Consider the following 26,591-nt stretch of genomic DNA (forward strand, 5'->3'; position numbering starts at 1 on the left):
CCTGAACCTGTTCAGCCTCCACAAGAGAAGGCTGAGGGGGAATCTAGTGGCCTGTTACAGACTAGTCAGAGGGGACCAGCAGGCATTGGGGAAGTCCCTGTTGCCCCGTGCACTACCAGGAGTGACCAGGAATAATGGTCACAAGCTGGCAGAGGGTAGAGTTAGGCTAGATATCAGGAGGCGCTACTTCACGGTCAGGGCGGCTAGGATCTGGAACCAACTTCCAAGAGAAGTGGTGCTGGCTCCTACCCTGGGGGTCTTGTAAGAGGAGGCTAGATGTACACCTTGCTGGGGTCGTTTGACCCCAATACTCTTTCCTGCCACGGCAGGGGGTCAGACTCGATGATCTGCTCAGGTCCCTTCCGACCTTAGAAACTATGAAACTACATCAGTTTTAAAAAATAAATACACTTGCAAAACTCCTGTCTTTTATAGGTCATTTAATAAAATGTTGTTTTTATGTAATGTAGGGAAGCATATAGCCAAGACTACAAAATGGTGTAATTTAACAGGAAATGTAACATGTCACTTATTCCAGGAATTTAAAATGTGACAGAGTTGCAAAGAGTTATTTTGGAAGGTTTTTCTTTTTAATCTCTTTAATAGAAACAGTAGCATTAAATCAGATATCCCTCTGTTCATATATTGATAAATACTAGCATATGTTTTATTAAAATTGCAATTGTCTGCAGTTCTCATTTATATATGTTCCAACACTTAAGTAACCCAATATCTCTATTTGTGTGTCTCAGCACGATGTATCGCAGACTTTGCTCAAAGCAACCCTGGACAGTGTGGTTGAAGAGTGTGTCAGCTTTGTAGGAGTTGATATTAACATCTGCTCAGAAATACTATTAAGGTGAGTCAAATACTTTCCTATTCCAGTAATTACATGGCTCTGGATCATAGAGTCTCTGTTTAGTCTGCCATCTGACTCAAACTCAGCTGGAGCAAACAGGTCTTGTATTAAACTTCCAATTACATGAAAATGACATATTAAGACAGTGTTTTACTGGGATATTGAGAGCCAGGTTTTTGAAAGGGATGTGGTTTGCAAGGTAAAATCATTCTTCAAAGAAAAACAAATATTTTTAAAGTAATAATCCATCACATAAAACAAATACCACAATAAAAATATAATATGGTGCAATTAATTTGTACATTTATGTTACAAGAGAAGGGATTTCCACATGTTTGTTCTGTATGTCAGACAGTATTTTTATGGATGCTAGCAAGTAGAAAAACATTTTGAGGCAGTACTTTATGAAACAGGTCCCTTTCACACATTGAATTTACGAATGCTTTTACTAGCTCCCTAGTTGGTTTTTGTGAAAATGCATTTGAAAAAATCATCTAATTTATTGAAGAAAAAAATTCAACCAATTGATCTAATGGATGACTGGAAAAGCAAATGTTAGAAGTCGGAATAGGATCAAATCTTGCACCTATTGGAATCAGTGGTTAAGCTCCCATTGACTTTAATAGGAGGAAGTCATGGCTATGTAAAGACATTCCGTTTTTACCATTCAGTTTCTCCTGGTAGAAAGCACAGTTGGGCAGACAGTCAAGCTTTTTCTCCCAGACCAAAAATGGCCACTCCACAAGGAAAATAATTTTTCATGGGAACCACCATGATTTAAATCACTTCTGGGAGAGTTTCTCCCAGGAGACTGAATGTTTAAACATTTTCCCCCAGTTTATCTCCTCCTGGAGACTAGGAGAAATGGAACCAGGCAAAAGGCTCCCATGTCTTTCTGAGACTGGGGTTACTCTGGTCTGGAGAAAGTGTGGTGTCCTCCTTATAAATGGGAGGGGAGGGGAGGGGAGGAGTAGCTGCACCTGTGCTTCACTTGCTTCTCACACCAGAGTTCCCAGTGTAAAAAGTGAGCAGGGGTTTTGGGGTGCTGCTCCCTGCCAAGCAGCTGTGGGGCACCCAGTGCTGAAGGCAGGGAGCAGTGCTGTCCTCTGCCAGCTTCCCTTTGTCCCCTGCCATTGTGGGGGAGGGGGAGGATGGGAGAGGGCAATTTTAAAAGCCAGAGCAGCCTGGGAGCCAGGCTCAAAGGCTTTCTATATTCCAGTACCCTGCCAGATTCCCCTTGCCTCCCTGCCATTCTTCTGAATGCCAGGACTCAGAGGGCAAGGAGTAGCCAGGGAACCAGGTTCAGTGAGGCTATTCCAGGGGTAGTGGGGCAAAGCCCCCGCACACACACACACACTTCACTCCCCCTTCCTTGCCCCTTGCACCGGAGACCGGGTGTGTGGAGTGGGCTGGGGATTTGCCCCACTGCTCTGTCCCCTTGGATCATGGCACCACTGCTCTCTTCACTCCATTCCCTGAGATCAGGAGCAGAGAAGAAGAGAAGCTGCTTTGGGTGGGCATCTCTAGTCTGCTGTTCCTCTCTCCTCCTTTATGTGTCCAGGAGAGAAATGAAACAAGGCAAAACCTCCAGCCCTTTCACCAAACCAGGCAGTGCTTGGCTTGGGGGAGAGGCAGAGAGCACTGGCATTTGGGTACAGGGAATGGAGGCTTTACCCTAGTGTTCCCACTGCTCTGCTCCCAGAGATAGAAAGTGGAGTACAGGAGGCTGCTCCTCCATTTCCCAGACCCTAGACTGGGACAGGTGTGGTGAGTCTTTCCTGCTGCCCTGGGAACCGTGAGGAGTGGAACACACTATTCCCCTACCTTCCCCAAACTAGGTTCCCCCTGGTCTCAGGATGGCAGGGTGCAGGGGTGGCTGCACACTGAACATCTAAACTGCTCCCTCTCCCAAAAGAATTTCTACCCATGGAAAGTTTTGAGAATGAACATCTGTTCATGGCCCATGCCTATAATTTTTGCAGTGCAAATTATTGTAGAAATGAAAGCAGTCCATATAACCACTTCTTTTCTTCACCCTTATTGCTTTTTTTTAATGAAGAGCTCTTTTTTAGTACGTTTCTTCACCTACACTTGGCTCTTTTTTTGCATCTACTTTTCTTTTCCTTTGTTCCTTTTCTAAATGTGTTGATGCTTGCCTTCTTTGCTGTCCTTCTTGCCCTCTTTCCTGTTCAGCTCATTTGCTAGAGAAATAGTAGTTCTATACTGTTTGATTGATTGAGTTATATTCTGCAGTTCCTGCTGCTAAATTGAATTGAATAGGATTTTCACAGTTCCGAACAATTTCACTCAGTTGCAGTTCCTGTGGATAAAATTTATCTGGGCAGGTGGTGAGTTAAGGGGTGCTGCTTGCTGCTGCTACTGTTGCTGATGATGATAATGTGTTTTTCTCAGCCTAAATTTTAAGTAAGTGTGTCCCAGGAGTAGGCAGTCCCTGGCACATGTGCCAGTGCGTGACATACAAAGGCATTTTGCTTGGCATGTGCACCTCGGGGCTGACATCAGGAAAGAGGCTGGGGCTTTGCTGCCGCAACAAGGATCAGGCCCCTCAGCTCTCCCACCACCTGCCCCTGGCATGCCAACTTCTTACAAGTCAAGGTTGCAAATGTTTTTGCCACCCCACCCAAAAACGTTGCTGACCCCCAATGTATACAGTCTGGATGACTGTCAGCATTGCTCATCCTTTATGTTGTCTGATATGTTAAATATACTCATTACCTCTTTGCAGGCATTAGAGATTAGATATCTTTTCTGACCTGGAAAGAACAATTGAAATTTTGTAAGCTGTGTAGTTCAGTCATCTACTTTTCAATATTTCTAAAGAAATATTTAGAGAAATTTCCATCTTTAGATGCTAAAATCTGTATTTGTGCATTTATTATATTTTAGGTTCTCCATTTAGCTTTGAATTGTACTGCTTCAGTTTCTCTGGGTATTCTGCCTAGTTCCAGATCAAGCTATTTTGCCAGTTCTTGGCAGTTTTTTAGAACTAGGGTCAGTGTCACTTCATGAACACTGTTCTTATCTTGTGCTTAGAACCTGGATTTAGAGTTGGTCCTGATCCTGTAAAAGAGACCCGCAGGGACCTGTTAACTTCTGTGGATCCTTTTACAAAATGAAGGAAAGGTGTCCTCTTTCCAGAATTTTGGCTTTTGGCATAACAGCATATTTATAAAATGGTCATTCATATTATATTAGAGTTTTCTGTACAGCATTTCTGCAACTTTGCATTATTTCAATACACAGATTTGCTCGTCGTTTTCTAATCGTCACCAATATATTTTGAAAACTTTATTTCTTAGACATATTGCAGGACTGAATGCTAATAGGGCTAAGAATATAATTGAATGGCGAGAGAAGAATGGACCATTTATAAATCGGGAGCAGCTAAAGGAAGTTAAAGGACTGGGTCCAAAAACCTTTCAACAGTGTGCTGGCTTCATCAGGTTTAACCAAGAGTACATAAAAGCCTTTTGCAGGTAATTATTAAAGTGTGAAATATTTTGGAAAAATAATATAGCAATGGGGTATGGTTATTTCTTTCCCACAGTGTTTGGTGCCTGCGTTGAGATGAGGGGAATCCTTTAGCTCTTGTGACCTGTGTAACAAGACATGGGATAATCTTACCTGAAGCAGGGGATGGGACTAGACGACCTCTGCAGGGCCTTTTTAGCCCTAATTTTGTATTATTCTAAGTCCATTCCTTCTCAAGCCAGCAACTGAGCTGTCTTATTAAATTAGTATGATTGGTTGATTAGGGCTTGGGGCATGTGAAACATGCCCTATTTGATTCAGATTCAGCCCGAATCAGGGATTGTACTTCGATTTGTTGATTCGGGTCACTGTCCCTGATTCAATTTGGCCTAATCAGAGTCTGAAGATTTGGAGAATCAGTGATTCAGCCATAGACACAGCTTTAAACGTTTTTTCTACATGCCCTTGAAACAGAGGGTTCCAATTAAATTTGGAGAAATTAAGGGGTCTCCTGATTTGATTCAGATTTGAAGATTCGGCCACTAAATTGGGCCAAATCTCCACTGAACCGAATAAGTGACTGAATCTTTGCACAGCACTAATTAGGGCCCAGAGTCCGGACCCCCTTGTTTTGTCAGTGACTCACTGAGTGACTTTGGGTATACCATCATAGAAGATTCACGTTGGAAGGGACCTTGAGGGTTCCTGAGTCTACCCCTTCCATATATGCAGGGTGCATATTCCTAAATCAGCCTAGGCAATTGTTTATCTGACTTCTTGCAAGCCTCCAATAAAGGAGATTCCACTAATGGTTTGGGCAGATTGTTCCATTGTCCCATGGTTCTGATAACAGGTAAATTTCTTTAACCTCTCAGTGCCTCAGTTTCTCCATCTGTAAATATATTAATGCCTAAAGGCATGTGTTTAATACATAATTCATTGTTTGTGAATTATTTTAATATACTGGATGTTAGGTATTCTAGTCATGTGTAGTAATAGTGGGTAATCAAGGAATGCATAATCTTATGGTAATGGGTGTTGTTCTACTATGAACTATGTGTTTCTCTTTGATTTTTTTTTTACAGCAGTCAGCAAAAAGAGTTTGTAGCAAAAGGCCATGCAGGTATTCAAATCACAAACGTGAAGCAAGGCAAGAAAAGAAGCAAACCAACAACAAATGTGATGCTACAGCCAAATCCTTTGGACCAAACTTGTATCCACCCAGAATCATACAACATTGCAATGAGGTAAGGAATTGGGAGAGTTTCTGAATGCTTCACAAAGTTAGTCTTGAAAATGTAAGTGGTGATTTGTTTTGTTTTGGGTGGTTGTTGTTTTTTTGGGGGTGGGGTTTAAAACTACTTCTACAACTTCTGGAGACTGGAAGTATAAGTGTATGTGTATGAGAAGGAGAGAGAGAGAGAAAGAGAACCTAATGATCTTTCTCACACTTCTGCAAAAGAGGCTCACTTCAGAAGTTCTCAAGTAAATAGTGTTTGGAATATATTGTTGCCTATCCCTATATATGGTTCCCTATTTTAGGGTTTTCTGTTATATTTTCAGAAAGTTTAAATATTTTACTTTCATAGTTTTATTTCAATGAGGAAGATAAGTATTGTAAAGTTTGCATGGACCATACTCTATACTTCCATGTTTAAGGCCCCAGGCAGATGTTACTCTTAAAATGCAATTAATTAGTTAGTCATGTCCTGAAGTGTAAACTAGCCACACTTTCAGGAGATTAATGGTGAAATAAAACAGAAAACCAGCCACAAAGTTATTATGCAAAATAGCTAATTTGCCACAAACCATGTGTAATAACTTTGTGGCTGATTTCCATCCTACCTTGTGGCAGGGTGGATTATACTGAGTTTTCCAACAGGCCCTGGTGTGGTCCCTACCAGCCAACTATCAGCTGTTCGTCATCCTTGTCAGGCCTGCACTGGCCAACCCTGTCCTGTTTCGATCCTGCTGACAATCAGCTGGTCAGGGCTCAAGCCCTGGGGTGGTCCTGATTTGCTGATGAACTGATCACCCCGGGATCACAATCCCCAGGATTGGGACCACCCTGGGATCACAGTCCTCCTGCACTGACAAATATGGCATGATTGGACCCTGATCTGAGATTCCAAAATTGTTCCTTCTGTCTTCCGTGTGTAGCATGGCAAGAGAGTAATTGTTAGGAATGCAGATCAGATCCCATTGCACCTTCAAACGAATGCCAGTCAGGGGCCTAAAGGATCATGTACCCTAATACTGTAGCTTTAGTATTTTGTGTATTAAAATCCCAGTATGTTTCTTCTCATCATTCCTCCCACTTATTCCTCCTACAGTGACACCCTTTCAACACTTTGCTATAACTCTGAGCCCCTTTCTTCTGTTTCCTCCCCTTCTGTTTTATTTCTTTTCCCCATTACATGTAAATTTCCCCTGCCATGTCACTATTTATTGTTAGGAGTAAGTAGCAAATTCTTTTTCTGCAAATATGCATAAGTTAAACTGCTTGTTTCTACAGCTGGATTTAGTACAGGCGCCTGGCAAATGCCCTTGGATGTTTCCAACTCTGCCCAGCTTTGCCTGGCATTCAGTTAACTTCAGCAGAATTCATAGCACCTTAGTTTTGCAAACACATAGAAGGGGCAGAAGTGAATGTTTTTTATGCACCTGTGGTTTGTTAGTAAGGAGTTCTCTCTCAGAGAAGCTGTTCAAAATGTTTTTAAAATGCTGTAATACCTAGTTCCAGGTAGTTGTAACCTATTGGGCAAAGCAGACAAACTAAATAAGTATCTAGATAATATTGCTGATTGTTATTACTTCCATTTGGTTTTTGAATAAAGAGGTCATTTACTCTTAAAAGCAGTAGAGTTTAAACATATGCTTGGTACTAAATGTTGCTGTTAGCAAATTAACTTAGTTATGTTATTTTGTCAGCTAGTGTCACCATTCTAACCATTAGTGATTACTTTTCTAAATAAAACAGTTTTTTTATTGATAAAAATAGTGCAACAAAGTATGTTGTTGCATGTATATATAAGTGTGTGTGTCTTTATGCTTAAGCATTTAAGATTAAGTTCTTATTTTTGCCAGGTGATAATTAAGATGTCTATAAGTTCCCAAGTATATGAACACTGTGGCAGTTTTAGTATGTGACCTTTGGCTGAGAGGAAAATATTTTTTTCATGTAGGTCACCAGAAAGTAATTAGGAGCCCATGTGTTCCTCTCTCTTCAGGGGCAAAACAGCTGGTAAATGCTAGCTTAAGATGTGATCTTCTCTATCATCACCCTATGGTTGAAATTGGACTCTACCTCTCCTTTTGAGAAAACATTATCTCGTACCATAAACTAATGCTTATTTATTTTTTCAAGTGATTTGTGGTGAACAGGTTCTTTTCTTAATCTCTCCTGGAGTTAATTTCAGTCATAGTTAAATGTTTTAGGGTTCCTGTGAGCTCTTTGCAGTCACTGTATTGAGAAAACCAAGTTTTTGCTTCCCTTGAGTTAGTAAGTGTGATGCTTATATTCAGCGAGTAAATAAAAATGTTTAAAGCTCAAGCATTTAGACTACTGGTTTATGCTCCATACTTAAAAGGAACATCATTAACTTGTTGAATAGCTACTTTACATTGCTGTCGCACCTTTTACAAGAGGGCTGCATACTGTTGCACAATACAAAGCCTGTTGAGCACACAAGTGGTCTTGCATTTCTCCATTTTCTCTTCCTGTGCCTTTAAGAGATTCCCTACATCCTCCTACCCCCTTTCCCTTACACAGTCTGTCAGTATTCCTCCATGCCAGGTTCACTGTATGCATTCCTTTTGTCTCCATTTTCCTAAATGTTCCCTCCCTTCCTCCATACAAAAAGCTTCACGTGAACCCTGTGCTCCCATATTAGTGCATCTTCGTCCTGGTCCTCAACACGGAAGATGTGTTTAAACCTCCATTTCCCTCACCACTTCCCATTCTTTTCTTTTTCAGGGTATTAAGATCTTTAACCGTACTGGGGAAAATTATTAGACCTGAGACTGGGGGATATTGTTATACCAGAATTTGCTAATGGGTGCCAAAAATTAGTCTTTGATCTACAAATAATTGCAGAGGTGGCTGAAACTGCTGCCTCTGCAAAACCAGATGCCAGGGGATCCATATGCCCCCCATTTTCCTCTTTCAGTTGTTCCCATTTAGTAATGCCTAGAACATTGCCTGACATTTTGTAATTGATAAGAGGTTATGTTCCAAAAATGTTATATTACAGACAGATTAGAGAAATGCCCATCAAGTTGAGCAAATGTTGCTTTGCTTAATCAATAAGAAAATTCCAGTGTTCTTTGGAAATATTTAAGTGTTACATGTTCAGAAAAATACAAGTTTTAAAATGTAATACTGTACATTACTAAAATTCTGATTTACTATTCAACATTACTGTTGATGTTCAGTTTTGCCTTCCCTTTGATTTGGACAACAGAAAGTGACTGGTCCAATTCACTTTTTTATAATCCATCTCACTTTCCAGTTTTCATATACTAGGAATAAAATTCAGTTCCACATCACTTATTTAGAGAGAGAGAGAGAGAGAAAGGATTGCCTCACCAAAGATAGAACTTCAGTCAATTACTGATGAGACAGAATAGCATTTTAACATTATGTAATATTGTCGCACAAAAAAGCAACACAGAAAATGAAAAATATAGCCCTTATTCTTATGTTCTGTGATTTAACAAAGGTCCTTTATGCTGCTGTAGCAGCATAAGTTGCCTTTAAGATGGGTGTAGAGTACTCTGTAGGAAACTTAGTATAAATGAGAATCTGGGCTGCCATATCCAATTTAAATTCCAGAGGGAATTTTAGTAGACAGGATACAATTGCCTGATTTGGAATTTGGCCAGGAACTGAGGGTTAGCACCTCTTATAAAAAGTGTCATGCAGTCTTTAATGAGCGTAAGTTTTAGGCTGTTTCACTCACTTGGTTAGAGCATGGTGTTAATAACAATACCACGGTCGCAGGTTTGATCACTGTTTGGGCTGGATGATCTCTTTAAGTCCTTTCCAGCCTTACTTCTGTATGAAAGAATCAGAAGATAGTATTTCAATCTGAGTTACTAGTTTATCAGTGATTTAGAGGGAAGAGTGCCACCTGCTGAATCACCAGCACCACTTCATGCAGCCTGGAAGAGATCCCTTATCTGTGTGTTTAACCTTTTTAGCTTTTGCAGGTTTTGAAGTCATCCCAGAAGGTTGATATGGATGCAAACCATGCTATATTTTATATTTGCATAGTCTTTATCTACTGCAGCAGTTTTTTTAGAAGAATCATTATCTGTCCATTATATTACTGAGCATTTTGGCTTCTCAAAGTGAAACTTTGGTGGAAATATTTACAAGCAAGTTAATGTATTGTTCCCCCTGGTTTCCTATTTGGTTTGTGACCAACTTTTAATACTAAGTTGACTAGCCAGCGCCTTTGATATTCAGTAGCTGGATGTCACATATTACAGTAAGTGGCATTTCCAAAGGTTTCACTCTGTTTACCAGCATTGTAAACAGCTGGTAGATGCATGGATTTGAGAGAAAAAATTAGGTATGTTCTGCAGTAAACTGATTAAGACCAAGAAATGTAATGCAGGATTTAACACATCATTCACCTAAAGAAAGAGTGTAAAGTGAATTTCCTGCTTTCAGACTATTAACACCACTATTTGATATTGGTTAGAAACTTCCTTTTTTCTTCATCGGAATTTCAAGGGATTATAAATAAAATTTCCCTTAAAAAGTACATAAACTGTGAAATTTACCAGAGTTCATAACAAAACTTTTCCAGACTTCTAATATGTTGTTAAAAGGTAGGTTAAAAATAAAATTATACCAGTACTTCATACTTTAACACTGGATAAGAACACAGGCTTGATCCAAAGCCCATAATGTTAATAGAGATATTTTCACTGGGTTAGGGTGGGTATTGGTAACATTTAAGGGTATAAATCCTTGTTGCTGAACATGTGTTCACGGGAAACCAATGGAAAGAGAATGAGCCAGATCTGCTTTCATTGGTTGTTTCATTCTGAAACCTGAAATTAATTTCAGAGTAACCATTTTTCTCTGGTAGCATTACATAAGGTCTTTTTTATGCACGTGGTATCAGTCTTGCCTTTTGTATAATAGATTTCAAGACAAATAGGTGTGGTCCAATGCATCAAAATCATTATTAGTGGGAGTGTTTATTACAGAATTATTCAAAATGTGCTGTGCACTGCTTGTATAAATGTGTCCTGGGCAGGTTTTGTCCCTTCTTGCATGACAGAATGTCCTTTATTAAAATTCTATTAGATTAAAAGTTTTCATGTGAAATAAAGTTTATTTTTAAAGAAAACAACCCAGTAATCTATATCCACCATTCCTATCCAAAGGACTCAAAGCCACTGGTCCACATTACAGATTTGTGACATGCAAAATTATCAGTTTTTTTAAAACAATGTTTTTGAGCAGTAGAAGTCCATCAAAGTTTGAAACTGCTAATTTTATTTCTTTTTTTCTAAACTGTTAGCAGTTTCAAAAAATGGTTTAAAAATTGGTCCCAAGTGGGACTTTGATTGCCAAGCTTCAGGCTGGAGCCAATTTTTATGGCCAAATTATAAACCCCCTGAAAAATAGGGGGTTTTATAATGGAAATGGTGATGTAATCTTTACTGTCACAGCACAAATGCTGTTGGTATAATTGATTTATGGCATTTAGTCATTTTAACTCGAAATCTGTACAATTCCTACAAAATAATTGGAAAGCATTTTACTGATGATTTAATATGATGTGCAGATGATCAAACAATTTTCTGTTCCCAATTTCCACACTGTCCAAACCTGACTTTATGATGCATTCTGATCAAGCATAGGAACATGTTCAAATATTCTACATCCAAAAAGGGCCTGCTAAATCTTAAAAGCCAAAGGAATTTCTGCATAAGCACTTTGTAGGGAGCATGTTTTCCTGCAAAGTTGGGACAGTTCTAAGTTTCTGAAAAGTCTATGTGTGAAAACCAGCTTATAGTGGCAAATCCACCTCTATACAATTAATACAGCATGTAGAAAGTATCCAGTTTCTGAGTATATATTGTAAAAGAGCTGCCAGGAAAACCAAGGAAACATTTAGGAAATCCTCAGAACCAGGTTACAGTCAGATGCTCATAAACTGAGAGTTTAGTAGAAAAGGATGGTATTTCTCTTTGTTGTATCAGTCGGGTTGGTGCAGTTGGCTTAGTATCTCTAAATCAAAATATTCAGCAAAAAATAAATCCTGCAACAATATTAATAAAGGATGACAACCATCATGCATATATGATGCATGTGAATTGTAACATCTGGCATGCAGGTTATATTTCAGTGAGTCTGACATTTTAGGAATCTTGTGCCACTGTTTATAAAAGGGATTTAAAGACATCGTTCAGCATTACGCAGGTCTGAATCTCCTGCAGATTACACAGTTGCAAGACCTTGTTTTATACAAGGTGATGTATCTTAAACTGGAGATCCAGGCCACAAATACACGTGTATTTGTCATGCTTTTTGTTCTCAGCATTTGGGTTTTGATTCAACCAAGTGCTTAAATACAGGCTTAAATCTCATTAAAATCAGGTGTTCAAAAGTTAAACTGTATTGTAATCTGGTCTCATCTCAGTGGTGTTTTAGATTTTCAGGATTTTAGAATATCTCTGCCAGTGGCTGTTAGAAGAACAGAATCAGCAGTTGATGGGCGATATTCCAGCTGTTCTATTGAGGGATTGTAACAGGTAACTCAATTTTATGCCCTAAAGAGCCAGCTCTGAAGACAGGAGTTGTAAATTATAATTCCCTGGGAAATGGTGAAGGAGAACTCTGCTGTTTTGGGAGAGAGCTAGTGTTCACTTACGCCATTCAGGACTTGCATATGTATTGTTCCTTCAGTTATCAGCATTCATCCTTGGGATACCCATTCCATATTTAAGAAACCCAAACAGTTACTTAGAGTTTCAGGCAAGGAGTCGAAATTCACTTATTTGGTACCTTGTTGTCCCAGGATGTATCACTGTTCAGGAAAGAGCTTCCATGTCTAGTAGAACTTTCTGCTAGAATTTCTGTTTCATTTTGCATATTCAAAATGAGTTGGCCAGTCTTGTAGCTTCCAAGCCTTGTTGTAACAGTACTTCTTACATGTTTAGTTTGCTGTGGAAGTACCGCCCTGTCTACTTAAGCAAAAATCTTTTGAGTATTGCAACTGTACCAGTTTATGCACTGAATTTGTGCCCTGGCTATTTAAGGAAAAAATGTGTCTTTTTATTTTTTCAGTATGAGTCTTTGGGTTAAGTAGTGTAATAAGTACCCTGTGCAGCAGATCTTTCAGAGGAGTCACTCTGCTATGTTTTAGAACTTTAAAATGAACTTACATGCCAACAGTGTGTTTACATCAATGTGCTTGAGTACCGCTGATATCAACAGGCATACTCTAGACTAGAGTAGGGCTGTCTAGCTTCTAAGTAGACATGGGCTGGGGGCCACACCAGGGTGAACCAGGGCCCCCCCCCAGGCCACACATTGTGTGCATGCACTCCCCCACTACACTGTATAACCATATATGCCCCTTCTTCCCCACACTTGCACTATGTGCCTGCCTCACTCTATCCTCTGGAGTGGGGGGCAGGCAGGAGAAGCCAGAGGAGGGAGAGGAGAGAGCCTGAAGTTGCTGCAGGGAGTGGCAGCTGGGCAGGAGTCTAGGAGCTGCAACTTAAGCCCTGCATGCAGCCTACAGGCCAGCAGTTGGATAACCCTGATCTAGAGCCAGTGCTTTCAAATACATAGCAGCTTGAATGTTAGGAAGCCCTTGTTTAGGCACCTAAATAAGTGTCTTGATTTTTCAGAAGTTCTGAGCTCCCAGCAGGGACCCAAATGACAGCAGGTCAGTAAAATGCTTGCCTGCTTACACTGTTAAACACAATAGGAAACACTGGATGTTTTGCAGTTCAGTGGGAGGAAAGAACAAAGTCTTTAATTTAGGTCCCTAAAACTTCATTCAATTGCCCCACATTAAAGAACGTTTTTTTAAATGTTGACCTCAATGAATGAAAGGTCAGAATAAGAACCTGAAACATTAAGAGCATTTGGCGAAGCAATTTAAAATATCTGCTTTTTGGTAAGAGTGATTGTGTGTGTCTGTGTACATGCACGTTGAGATAGATAGATATATCTCTCACATTGAGATGTATATCACATGTGTGTGTATGTATTACAAGTTTGGGGGGGTTGGGCTATTGTGTCACTCACTGGTCATATTTATCATTCCAATATCATAACTGGAGGCAGTTAAAAAAGATTTTTAAATTTTGAAAAATATCAGTCATCTCTAAAAATGGATAAAAAGGAGATAACATTTTGAAGGAAAAAAATTTTTTTTTGTGAAAATATTTTCTATAGCTCTAGTAGTGACCATAGCTTTTAAGATAACTAATTACAACTAATTAAATACATGACTGAGTTATTCTGACTCTTTTAATATCATGGTTTATGTAACTGATTTTCAAAAAATACGTATGTAAAGCAATGTTTTACTTCCTATAATTAGTCTGTCATATAGTTAACTTTATATTTATCTGGTTATATGCTAAAGCAGAAGTGTATAGTACCCACAATACAAACATAGTGTAATAAGTCCTTGTATTTGTGGGGGTTTTTTAATCCTATAAAGTAACTCTGAACTATAATGATAATGTAGTAATAAAGTATATAACTGAGAGAGAATTCTACATGTGTGTTACAATTTGTTAAATATTCATACCTGTTTATTAAATAGACAGAGATGCATAAAAATTAGTTCTGGACCCAGCTACCAAGTAGTTTAGATTAGTACACAAACATCATATGACATTTACATAATACAAGATAGTAGTTGAAAATTACTTGAAATTAATCTTGTTAGTGAAAGCAGCACTGAAATAGTCTCCAAGTTGCTTTATAAAAGTTTTTTACTTTAGTATATTACTAGATATTTAAATCTGTTTGCCCACAAAATTTAACTGTTTTTGGTACTGTCAGATATGCACATTTCATCTAACAAAGCACATACTAATGCAAAGTTGTTTTGTTTTTAAAGTGATTATATTGCATTACCATTAATTCATGTGTGCACTGTGACAAGATGTAATGGCGTATCATGTTGCTTTAATGTAATGAACCTAGTGCTCTCAGCTCTTAAGTCGTGTTGCTGGAAATGATTACATAAAACAAGAATGACTATGTCTAAAGCCCTTTCATAGCTTGAGAACTACTGTGCATCATAAAGAAGCTTCTATTTATTCAAAACCTTTTTTTTAAATGCATTGCATGTCTCCGTAGAAATATCCGGTCCTTTTTGTGATGATCTTTGCATTCTGCTCAGAAATTTGCATTATCTTTAAAAGCTGCAAGGTCTGTGCTATAATCTTGTGCAGATGTGTAAGTTAAGTGAACATGATGTGCTTATTTGTTACATTTATGCTAACTTTTCTTTCTTTATCTGAGTAAGATGGATGAAATTATGTATTAAATAAAAACATCAGTGACTTAGCCTGTGACCATTTTATGTAGGTTCTGTAACATCCCAAAGGCTGCTCCAGAAATGAAAGCTTGCTACATAACTTTTTGTTTAGTCTGTGCTAAAACTCTTCCCTTTGGAAGCTTTACCTGAATTGGCATTCCTTCATAGGAAAGGGTTCACATAAACTGAAAAAATCAATATCTGGCAAAAGAGAAGGAGGTAGTATAGCTTACTTTTATGGCTGACCAAAATTATGAAAAATAGTTTCCTCTTCGACATTTCATTTTTTGTTTAACTCTCTTTATACTGCTTAGATTGTTACAGTGAGATGGTATTTTCTATTAACCATTGTATTTAATTGCTAATCACAATTTGTTATCTTTCTCTGTATACACACAAGAAAATACTTACAAGCCAGATTCTTCATTATGGCTTGTGTAATTGCTTTCCTATATTCATGTAACTAGCACTGTCAGTTAAAAAAAACCTGTTAAAATTGTTGTTTCAAGGATGGTATTATCCAGATTAATTAACACAGCTAAAATCAAAATAAGTAAGAGAGAAGTGCTGTTTATTTTCTAACCTTACCATATCCTTACTATTTTGACCGTTTTTCCTAACCTTACAGTAACCCTAAGAAAGTTTTTGCTAAATAAGAAAGCATTTAACTTTGTTCTTAGCAATGACATTTAAAAATAGAGATGATCAATATAATGCATTACCACCAATCCGGAGCTTTGTGCTTTATATTGATTTTTGTTCTAAGTGCCCTCAAGGCATACTGGTTTGAGTGAAAAATGATATATGAAATATGTAAGCTGATTAAACACTCTCTCTAAAAATGTATATCTAATTCCCCAGAAATATCTTTTCCATAGAAATATTTTAGCGTGCATTTTTTTCACCAAGACCTGAATGTGAGAATTTCTGAAATAGAGGGTTTTTTTATTGGATTAATTAATGCTATGTTAATTTGCTGCTGTTGACAATTTTTATACTATTACTGAGATTTTATTTCTGTCATAGCTGCCTACATTAGGACCTGTTAGTGAAAACAACTTATAAAAGATAAATACCTCTTAAAGATCCATTCAAGAAGGTACTTAGCAAAGCTGATACTTAGCGTTAAGAACACAAGTAGTGCCATTGAAGTGAGACTGTTCATCTGCTAAAAACTGGGCACTTTCCTGTGTTAGAACTATATTGTTGTCTTTGACAATAACAGAATTGAATTGGTCAGGTAACGATGATGGGTATTTAAGGCCTGATCCTACTGTCCTTAGACATATGAGTAACCCTGTTCATACAAGTAATCCATTCTATTTAATGGGTTTCCATAAACAAAAATTACTTGTATGAATAACTGAAAAGATTAGGAAGGAGTCACTAGTTCTTGGATTGTGTCCTGTTTTTTTGTTCGCTGTTTTTCTTCCCTGAAATCCACAAACAATACAGTGCGTACTGATTACATTATCCACACAGTTGAAAGTTCTGTACGTCATTTTTTGTGCCTCTGTGAGCGTTCCATGTGGTTACATTTATTACCAGTGAAACACACCCTGTTACCGATTTACAACATGAATGCACTTCTATGAAATTCTAATGGTGAAAAAAGTATTACTTGGAGGTACTCGAGATGAATTTCCATTTGTGGTAAAATAAAGCCAGGTGCATGAATGTCAGCAAGCTTGTTTATAGGCCTACTCAGTAAAGCATATATTATTTAGAATGGTGAGTCAGGAGGCTCGCTGTTTGTAGGGATTGTCATGTTACATCTGCCATGTCAGTCAAAGCTCAGACAGCTGTTGCCTGTCACTAGTGTTCTGGTGTGGCATTGTCCATCTATCAACACTTACAGTCAGCAGCTCCTGCTTAGCTGTGCTCTGAAGAGCATGCTTCCCAGACCTACAGACATTTTCAGTACCATCCTTACAGATGCTTCAAAAAGTCTTTTCGTGTAGAGGGGGAAATTGTGCGTGTTGTTTGGATAGTCCTTTCTTGGCTTGTAGCCTGTAGATTAGGTGACTTTATTAGTCTACCACCAGTATTTATTTAAATTAATATGTTTTAAAATAAATGGGTTCACAGTAATAATGATATATTTAAATTTGTTTTGATATTTACATTTTTATTTGATAGTTGTATCTGATGAGCCAAGAAGTCTTTTAAAATAGTTAAGTAACAGCAAAACTTGAAATCTGTTCAATTAAGAAAAAAATGTAAGGAGTCTTCCAAGCCAGTGCCTGCCCCTCAGACTTTTTGCCAGCTTTCTGTGGTTGCATTGTCATACGTTCATTGTTTTAAAAACATTTTCTATACCCTGATACTGTGTAATAGACTCTGACTATAAAAGGGAAATACTTAAACTGCTGTCAGATGTAAAAGGAAAGTGAAGAGCAAAAAATTCTTTATATCTAATCTTTTTCATTTGCAGCAATCTTATGTGCTTAAGTCTTGGGACAAAAAACTGGACAGGAATGATTAATTTACACTACTCTCTTAATTAAGCCACTTTTGTGATGCAAGGAGCATTATTTTAACAGATAAAGTACCCCTTAACCAAAGATGGGTGAACTATTTGAGTTAACTATACATTTGTTCTCATTTTCTGAAAGGAAAAATAAGTTATTCCCATGATGAATATTAATTTATGATTTGTAACTCTATTCAGTAATTAGATCAAAACAAAAGCATGCCCCTCTTAAAACAAAAGCAAAAGGAATATGATGAACTTTCTTTTTTAGCTGATAATTGTACCACAGAGATACCATATATTTGGTTCCAAGGGGAGGGAGTCACTCGTTTGTCTTAATGGCTGAAAACTGGGTACAAAGGTAGATACAGTACAGTGGGAAGAGGACATGAATTATGTTGTCAAAAGAGACCCCTCAAGTAGAAGTAGCACAATATTTCTTGCCAAAGAAAATACTTGCCTCACTTTTGCCTTGAAGGCAGAGCACTGCGTTTGGAACAGAATGGAGGTGTACGGCTTCAGGGGAATGCCAGAAGGCTTTCAATCTCTGGAAGCTTAGATGCTTACAACTCTCTGGTGTTCAGTGGATGTACCTGTTTGCTGTACTCCCCTTTGTGACATGCAATATACTCCCACTTCTCTCACTAATTTAGAGGTGGCACAAGCTATGGGGCACACGGGGAAGAGTATAGAGAGAGCATTCCTCTGCAGTCATGCCTGACTGCTGTGCAGAACATATGCAAGGTAAATGGAAAGTGTCTTGTGCCTTCCCATTATGTTGACATGCAACTTCATAAAGGACAGACTAACACTATATCTGTCAATTTTGAAAAAGGTCATATTGGTATACCATACTATTCAATGGAATAAGTCTCTTACTGAATATCCAGATTCAGAGGTGCAACAAGCTCATTCAGGACCAGGGTTTGTGGGAGGAGGGGGGTGCAGGTTACCACAGTAGAGAGTGGTGGGAGAGGTAAAAGAAAGGGAAGTCTAACCTACCAGGGTCTCTGCATACTCAAGGCAGCTGTAGCCTGCTATATGGCACAGACTCCCTGGGGTGGGATGGGGTGGGAGGAGCACAGTTCCACTCTCTTCCCCACCCCCAATTACACTGCTGGGTGCAGGGCTGAACTGCCTGGCCCCTGTGGCTGGGCAATGCAGGGTGCTGCTGCTTTGGCAAAGATTCCCAGCTGGATTCTGGTGCCCCCTCATAGTCGGCACTTGGGGCTGGTGCCCCTCCTCCCCATCCCTTCCCCACTCCCAGTTACATCACTGTCCAAACTAGGTGGTGTATGTTGCAGCTAGTTCTGAGAAAAGGACAGATTGCTCCATTTGAGAACTATTATATAGCTCAGCCTATTGAGTGGTGCCTCCTTGTTCTCACAATATTAATTTAAAAACAACTCATTTTGCAGTTGATTGACATTTAGCTATTGTTGCTGCTAAAATAGATTTTGATGCATTTTAAGAAATAGGGTTGGTTTTATTGACATCCAAGCTATTCTGTTATGCAGAGTGTGTGTGTCATATTATATAAGTCAATGCCCAGCAGCTTTGGTAAGGGTGGATGGACTTCTATTATTGAATATAATTATTCATGTGACTAGAGTGCTGTCATGGATGGGTATAGCTTGTCCAGGAAGGAGGGGCAAGAGAAAAAAGGAGGAGTTGCCATATATATAGCGGTGATGCACACATGTCCCAAGGTGCAGTATGAACTGGAATGTAGTCCTGTTGAAAGCATTTGGGTAAAAGTCAGGGAAGAGCTCATGAGTGTCAGCTATAGGCCTATAAAGCAGGAGGAGATGAATGAGGCCTTCTTTAAACAACTGCCACAAGCTTCCAGTCACATGACTTGGTTCTCATGGGGACTTCAGTTATCAGGACAGCTGCTGGGAGGGAAACACAGCAGTGCACAACCAGCCCAGCAAATTCCTAGACCATGTGAGGGTAACTTTATTATACAGTTGGTAGGTAGGCCAGGTAGGGGGAAGTTCTTTTTGACCTACTGCTCAGAAACAGAGGACTTGGTTGAGAATGCGAAGGTGAAAGTTAACTTGGGCGACAGTGACCACAACATGATAGAGTTCAAGGACACTTGTACACATGATGGGGTTTAGTCCCCTAAATTGAAACAGTGGGGTTTTAATTGCTAAAATTAAAAAACAAACAAACAGCATTTCAGTTTAGGGGCTTCCATCACTGTTATGGTGAGGGGCCTGATTTCCAGACCCCCACCCCCCGGCAGAGCCTGCTGGTATCTCCTGCAGGCAAGGGGTGAGCTGATGGGTGGCCACGCAGTCCCTAGCTGCAGGGACCCTGGTCCTTCCCTCCCTGGTGGCAGCACCGCCCAGTGCTGCCTGGGTAGTCTGCTAGCAGGCAGGTGCTGCCCAGAGGGTGCCGCCACCATGGAAGGAAGGTCCAGGGCCCCCCCACAGCTCAGGGCCCACTGGTAGATTAGCCCCTGGCAGAAGGCAATCTAGTTATGAATACAGAGAAGGCTTAAGTATTTAATATTTTTTTTTACTGTCATTTTCACAAATAGGGGCAGCTGCCGGATGATGAGTGCAGTTAGGAGCAAAGACAGGGAAGGAGACAAACAGCTTAGAGTTGTAGAAGAACATGTTAGGGACTACTTAGAGAAGCTAGATCAGGGGTGAGCAAAATACAGCAGAGGGACTTTATCTGGTCCATGGTGGGTCCTTCAGTCCTGCCTGGCCCACGTGTTAGCCTGCACCTGCTCCAGACTGGCCTACCCACACTGAGCAGTGGCAGCAACAATAGTGGCTGGGCAGAAGCTGTTGCTCAGTCTGGAGGAAAAGTGGGCCCTCCCCTTTGCTGCTGCCAGGCCCTTCTTGCTGCAGCCCCCTTGAGCCCATGCCCGGGGGGAGTGAGGTGGAGGGGCCGCTTTTCCTCCATGCTGAACAGCAGCTTCTGCCTGGCTGCTGCCACTGTGCAACATGGGTGGGCGCATCTAGAGCAGGTGCAGGACGAGCCAGGGTCGGGGCTGTGCACACGATTTTGGCTGGTTTGCTCTGGCCAGGGTAAGTCTGGAGTGGGTGAGGGCTGGGCCAGAGTCAGAGCTGTGCGCTGTTGGCAGGGAGGAGCTGCAGGGCGCCTGGGCTCCAGGCTGTTGTGGGCAGGATGGGTGGGGCAGCTCCCAGAACTGCTTATGTGGTTGCTGAGCCCAAATAATTGCCGGCCTCTGAGCTGGATGCTTTCAAGGTGGCAGGTCTGGATAGGATGCACCCTGGGGTACTGAAGGAATTGGCTGAAGTAGTTTCATAGCCATTGGCTATCCCCTTTTGAGAACTCATGGAGATCAGGTTGGGTCTCAGATGTACATACATCTTTAAGAAAGGGAAAGAGGAATATCTTGGAAACTACAGAGAGTCTGACCTTGATACTTGGAAAACTCATGGAGCAGGTCCTCAAGGAATCTAACCACCTAGAGAAGAATAAAATGATCAGGGACAGCCAGTGGGGATTCACCACTGATTTCTTGATTTCCTCCCTTGGTAAAGGGACATGCTGTATCGATGTGGAGAGAGCAGTGGATGCTGGTATATTTGACTTTAACAATGCTTTTGACACTGTTTCATTAACAAGCTAAGGAAATACAGACTGGCAAAAGTAAGTACATACTGTAAGATGGATCCGTAACAACTTACAGCAATAATATACTCAACAAGTAGTCATCAATGGCTAGTTGGCAGAAGGTATCCAGTAGAGTACCCTAGGGGTTTGCCATGAGTTCCATTTATTTTAGTATCTTCATTAATGATTTGAATGCTGGGATCAAGTAAACACTTAGTAAATTTACAGAAAACACCCAGTTGAGTAGAGTTGCAGATGCTCTGGAGAGTAGGGTTAGGATCCAGAATGACCTGGGTAATCTGGAGAAATGGTATGCAATCAACCAGATGAGATACAACAAAGACAAGTGCAAAATCCTGTACTTGTGCATGCAACTACTACATCCCAATTGCAGACTGGCATGACTGGCCAGGCTTCAGTACTAAGGAGAAGTACTAAAGAGAAGGATCTAGAGGTTACCGTACAAGCCAACAGTGTGCTCTTGTTACATAAAAAAAAAAAAGCTGACAGCATATTGGGTTGTCGTATCACTTGCAAATCAAGGAAAGTGATTCTTTCCCCCTGATTAGCACTAATGAGGCCTCATGTGGAGTACTGTGTCCGTTTTTGGACCCTACACTTCAAAAAGGATGTGAACAGTCTTGAAAGAATCCAAACAAAAATGAGTAGGTGTCTGGGAGGCAAAACTTACACAGAAAAGCTAAAAGAACTAGGGTTATTTACTGTATAGAGCTTCTGTTCTGAGCCTTTGTTTTCAGTCATTCTTAACCTTCGCCAGAAAGATACCTTTCAGGCTGAAACTACAAGTTTGGTCTTAGCCCGAAGGCAAATAGAAAAATGTTGAATGTCGGATTATATGCTTAGGAAATACATTTTTTAAAATGTATAAATGTAGAATGTAGTCTTTAAAAAACAATAAAGAAAGAAATAAAATGGGGAGGGGGTTTGGAGAAGAGGGGGTTGTGCCTGTGCCTCATCAAAAATAGGTGAAACTTAACATTTGGCAAGCTTTCAGTCTTCACGGACAAATATTACAAATAACTCTATTGATTTTTATGGAGTTTCTCTCTCTCTCTAACTTGCAAGGTTTTTAACATTCACTGGAGGAAATCCAAATGATATAGGAAAACCTGACATGCAACAACAAGTAAATTCAGTAATTCAAAAGGAAGGAACAGAAGGAGCAGCAAAAATGCTAAATACAACAGTACATACACTTCAGTTAATCATTGATGGCCTGACTCAGCCTGAAGGCTTTGACATCCGAACAGGTAAGAACCGAATGCCCTACCTTTGAAGGCAGTTGGGTTGTAATCTGAAATTAGATTGTTTTAGATCCCATTTTTTTCAGACTGCACGCTTTCTTCTTCTAAGATTTCAACGAATTTAGTGGATGCGCAGGCCAACTAACTCCCTCCCTTTATCCTATCTGAGAAAAGTACTATAACACAGTGTTAGTCGGATAGTATTTGCCTGGTCAGTGATTAAGGAGTGTGAATCCTGTATTAAATCAGGGCCTTTGAGCCAAAGAAAGGTGGGCTGTGTGGCTCGTAACAAATGAGACCGTTTCAGTATGTTGACTCTGCACTGATTAAATATACTGTTGGCTTTTCATTATCAGAGAATAATGAGACCAAACTTAAACAGTAGTAATAAAGATATATGGAGTAGTAATGTAACATACTGATTTATTGTCACATAGTGCCTTGAGAAAAGTTTAATTATAGTGCATGGTTCATGTCCCACTGCTGGTCAGATCTTTGCAGCAATGTAGAGCAGGTTTGGGGATGAGAATAATGAGAAAGGTGGAGGAGAGTAGTAGATCTTTTGATTAATGAACCTTATAGCTAAATGAACTCTATTCTCATACAATTGCAAGAGATAAAGCTAAGTCTAAAAAACACACTTGTGATAAATTGTAGACTGGTGCTAAAAGAAAAATACACTTCACTAGTATAGGTTGTAACTGTGTTGGTCTAAAGACCTTGCCAGCCTATACACTTCACTAAGCATTCATTACCTAATTACAGCTTTATGAATATATCCCACACTTGATCATGAAAACACATTTCTAATGTTATAGTACTTTATGATGGAGCAATCATGTCAGTTTTACAGACAAATGGAATATCTAGCAACAGACATACTATTTATTACTTAAAATATACAACAGTTCTTAATAGAGATATTTAGTATTTGATATACCTGCTGTGGCATCATAGTGAGAAATTTTTAGAACTACTATTAGTGTAGACAGGGCCTGTGCCTAGGCTGATTTAACTATTGATGAACACATTTGTTGCAGTTTTCTTACTATAAATAAGAACTGAGTTTGTTTTGAACTGATCTAACACAAACCAAAGCACTGATTGCTATGGAGTCAATTGCCATTGTAGGAGAATGATCCAGTGTTGACAGTCACTGTCCGTCACAGTAGGCACCCTCTCATTAGCTGTGTCTAGCTGTCATTCACTTCCTGTGCAACTGCCTTGGGGAAAATGGTGTTGATACTGCCAGTAGAGATGCACTGCAATTCACTAGGGATGAATTACTGGGCCCATGCAGACGAAGCTGGTGTATGTGAAACAAAGTTGAGGAGTTCCTAAGTGGTTCCTCCAGTTTGTACCAAAATATGCCATTGCTGTGTGCTTAGTGTTCCTGAAGCAGCTTAATACAAAATGAAACACTAAAAAGTATTTAGAGAAGGGAGACAGAAAAATAATTTTAAAACCATCATCTGACTGGATAATCTCTTAAGGTCTGATCCAAAGCCATTCAGGCATTGAGCTCACTGGTTTTGGCCTTAGACCCTTCACTTGTATTGTATTTCTTAAAAGACAATATGGGGAACTGATTTTTTAATGAAAGTTTGAAACTCCTACTGCTAACTTAGCACAGACATGTTCTTAATTTAATTTAACAGACTCAGTGCATGAGAGAAAAGAAAAGCAGCTCTAAGGAAAGACTGTGAGTCAGGTATTAAGGGTGGCAAAAAGGAAAAGAGAATTTGGTAAATGATCAGTAAGTGAGAAGAAAATGATGAGAGATGTTAAGTCCTGCCCCTTCCCATTGTTTTACTATGGGAACTTGAATATATCAACACTGTGTATAAAATTATATTCCATTCATGTCCGTGGCAATAAAGAGTGACTTCTCTGATGTCAGAATTACGTGTCAGACACGTAAATGAGTGGTGAGTCTTTGGAAATATCTGAAAGTTTGAGTTAGCTCTTTGAATAACTTTTCTGTTGCTTAAAGGTGTCTTCAGACTGAATATGTACCTTGTTATGTTTAGTTATATATGCTTATGTACAATTCCTGAAGTTCTGGCAAGGAGCACCTGAAAAAGATAGCCTGTCTTCTGAACAAATGATGAGCTATTTCCAGTACTTTTCATATTTCCAGTACATTTTTGTACAACCATTTGTTAAAAGGCAAACAATTTGTTTGCCCTTTGTGGGGTAATCCTTTGCTAAAGGCTTTCTGTACTTTGTAACCCATTTAGCATATGTTTTTTCTAAATGACCACACAAAGCATGAACACAATAGGGAAAAAAAATCAGTTGAATTATAGAGATGGCCCTTATTTAAAAGCTTAATGAAACTGTATTTGAAACCTGGTAGTTTCTTACAACAGGAAGTTTCTTACTGGAAATCAAAAGTTCAACTGTATTATTGTCTTGCTGATGTCCTATTTCAAAAACTTGATTTTTCTCTCTTTCTGCTTTAGATTTTGATAAACCTGATTTCAAAAGAAGCATAGTCTGCCTTGAAGACTTAAGTGTTGGTGCTGTTCTCACAGGAAAAGTAGAGAACGCTACTCTCTTTGGAGCTTTCGTTGATATTGGTGTGGGTAAATCAGGGTTGATTCCGATTAGGAACATAACAGAAGCAAAACTTTCTAAAGCAAAGAAGAGGAGAAGTCTTGGTTTAGGTCCTGGAGAAAGAGTAGAAGTTAAAGTGCTCAATGTTGATATCCCTCGATCAAGGATAACTTTGGATCTTATTCGTGTTTTATAAGAATTTTTTTTTCTTTTTTTTACCAGTTACCAAACATTTCATTTTAAAAGTTCAGTATTGTCCCCAGTGTTCGAAAGATTACAGTTCAAGCATTTATTGATTAAATTGGAAATGCTGGGATTAGTCCAAATTTTAAAATCTCCACTCTCACTTTTTTTTATTCCAAATTTCCTTAATCCCTCCTTTTTACAGTCACTGGTGGTGGCTGTTAACTTAAAGTAGCCTCCAAAATAAATATCCCGATATACTGCCAAAACAAGTCTTTCACCTGTTTTGTTCTCAAGCAGCCTTTGGTCAGTATTGTTCCACCAGACTCATCTACTTTTGTTCAGAATGAAAAACAGGCATATCATTGGCCTGCTTTCCTGCTGTTTTCTGAAGAAGGACTTAAAAGTTGTACCTTGTGGTAGTTAAGGCAGCATCTTTGAAATGGACTTTTGTGTTGTTTATACTTGACAATTAGACCAAGCAGCATATAAGCCTAAAATCTGAGCATGTTGTTAGTACCGTTATTGGATCAGATATTTTCTACTTTTTTTTATTTGAGCTATAGTGAAAGATGTTGTGCTATTTTTTAATGATTTGGCCAGTTATCAGCATTTAGGAACCTTTTCTGCCTTAAGCACATTTACTTGAAAAAGATGTTGCAAAACCCCTTTTCTTTTCTTTTTTCTGTACCTTTACAGAATAAAACTTTTCTGACCAGCTTTGCTCAGTGTTTTCTTTGCACCTGGCATCTGAGCAATCTCAAGGCAATCTCTACCCAGCAGCCATGGTGTGCAGACCAACAGGATTCTGGTTCAGGAAACAAAACTGTGTGAAGAGGCACTTATCAGAACATTATATCACTTAATTGCCTTTGGGGGCTCCCTGCCCTTATTTCAGATATTATTTTGACCAGAATCAATGGAACTAGAGAGTTCTTGGCATGCCACAGGAAGGAGTCAGCATCTTGTAGGATCTAACTACCCAACAATCCCCTGCCCCCCCGCCCCCAAATCTTGTAAATGACAGTGACAAAATCTTTTCTAGTTGTTTCAGGAGTGCCACTGAGTTAGAGATTAGAAGTCACAATGCAGGAGGGTTATCAGTAAACCACTCATTTAGCCTGCTCCTCCTTCTGTGCCCCATTTTAGTTTTATGCTGAAGAAGGGAGAATGAGTTGGATTTCAGTAGTACAGAGCCCACAGCAAACAGTTTTGTCTGATGGAAAAGGACTCCTAAATGAGCTGGGATGATTGCCAAAACAATCTGTTCCGCAGGAAGAGAGAGATAAATTACCTCTCGTTCCTTATATATAGGATAGTACTTCAAATTAAGGTTGAGGTCATGATTAGCAGGATAGTGTGAAAATCTAACTCTGGTTCTGTCAGCACCATAGATTAATAAGGGATCTAGTTTGCTGGTTCGCTTTCTCAATAAATAAATAGCTGCACCTGAAAACACAACTTTTGTAAAATAAATAAAGAGACAGGTGAAGTCTTTGGCGTACATGCAGGCAGTAAGTTGTTGAGCTAAACAGTGGAACTTCTTTGTAGTTTTATGAAGTGCTGACAATGAAATACAAATTTTATATATAGCTAATCAAATAGCATGCAATACGGTGTAGTCTGAT

At 39.3% G+C, this 26,591-nt stretch overlaps 1 protein-coding gene across 2 annotated transcripts in view; it reads left to right on the forward strand.

Moving 5' to 3' along the window:
- Nucleotides 1-25,683, forward strand: part of SRBD1 (S1 RNA binding domain 1) — a 256,830-nt gene extending 231,147 nt beyond the window's left edge. For both annotated transcript variants that reach the window (XM_019516329.1, XM_019516331.1), the window contains 5 exons: nucleotides 753-859; nucleotides 4,180-4,356; nucleotides 5,437-5,598; nucleotides 22,043-22,227; nucleotides 24,687-25,683. In XM_019516329.1, coding sequence (XP_019371874.1) covers nucleotides 753-859; nucleotides 4,180-4,356; nucleotides 5,437-5,598; nucleotides 22,043-22,227; nucleotides 24,687-24,976 — 921 coding nt within the window. In that variant the 3' untranslated portion in view covers nucleotides 24,977-25,683. The remainder of the gene's footprint in view (nucleotides 1-752; nucleotides 860-4,179; nucleotides 4,357-5,436; nucleotides 5,599-22,042; nucleotides 22,228-24,686) is intronic.
- Nucleotides 25,684-26,591: the final 908 nt, after the last annotated feature.

This window comes from Gavialis gangeticus, unplaced genomic scaffold (assembly GCF_001723915.1).
Source record: "Gavialis gangeticus isolate Ggan-Ray unplaced genomic scaffold, GavGan_comp1, whole genome shotgun sequence".
Classification (NCBI taxonomy): domain Eukaryota; kingdom Metazoa; phylum Chordata; order Crocodylia; family Gavialidae; genus Gavialis; species Gavialis gangeticus.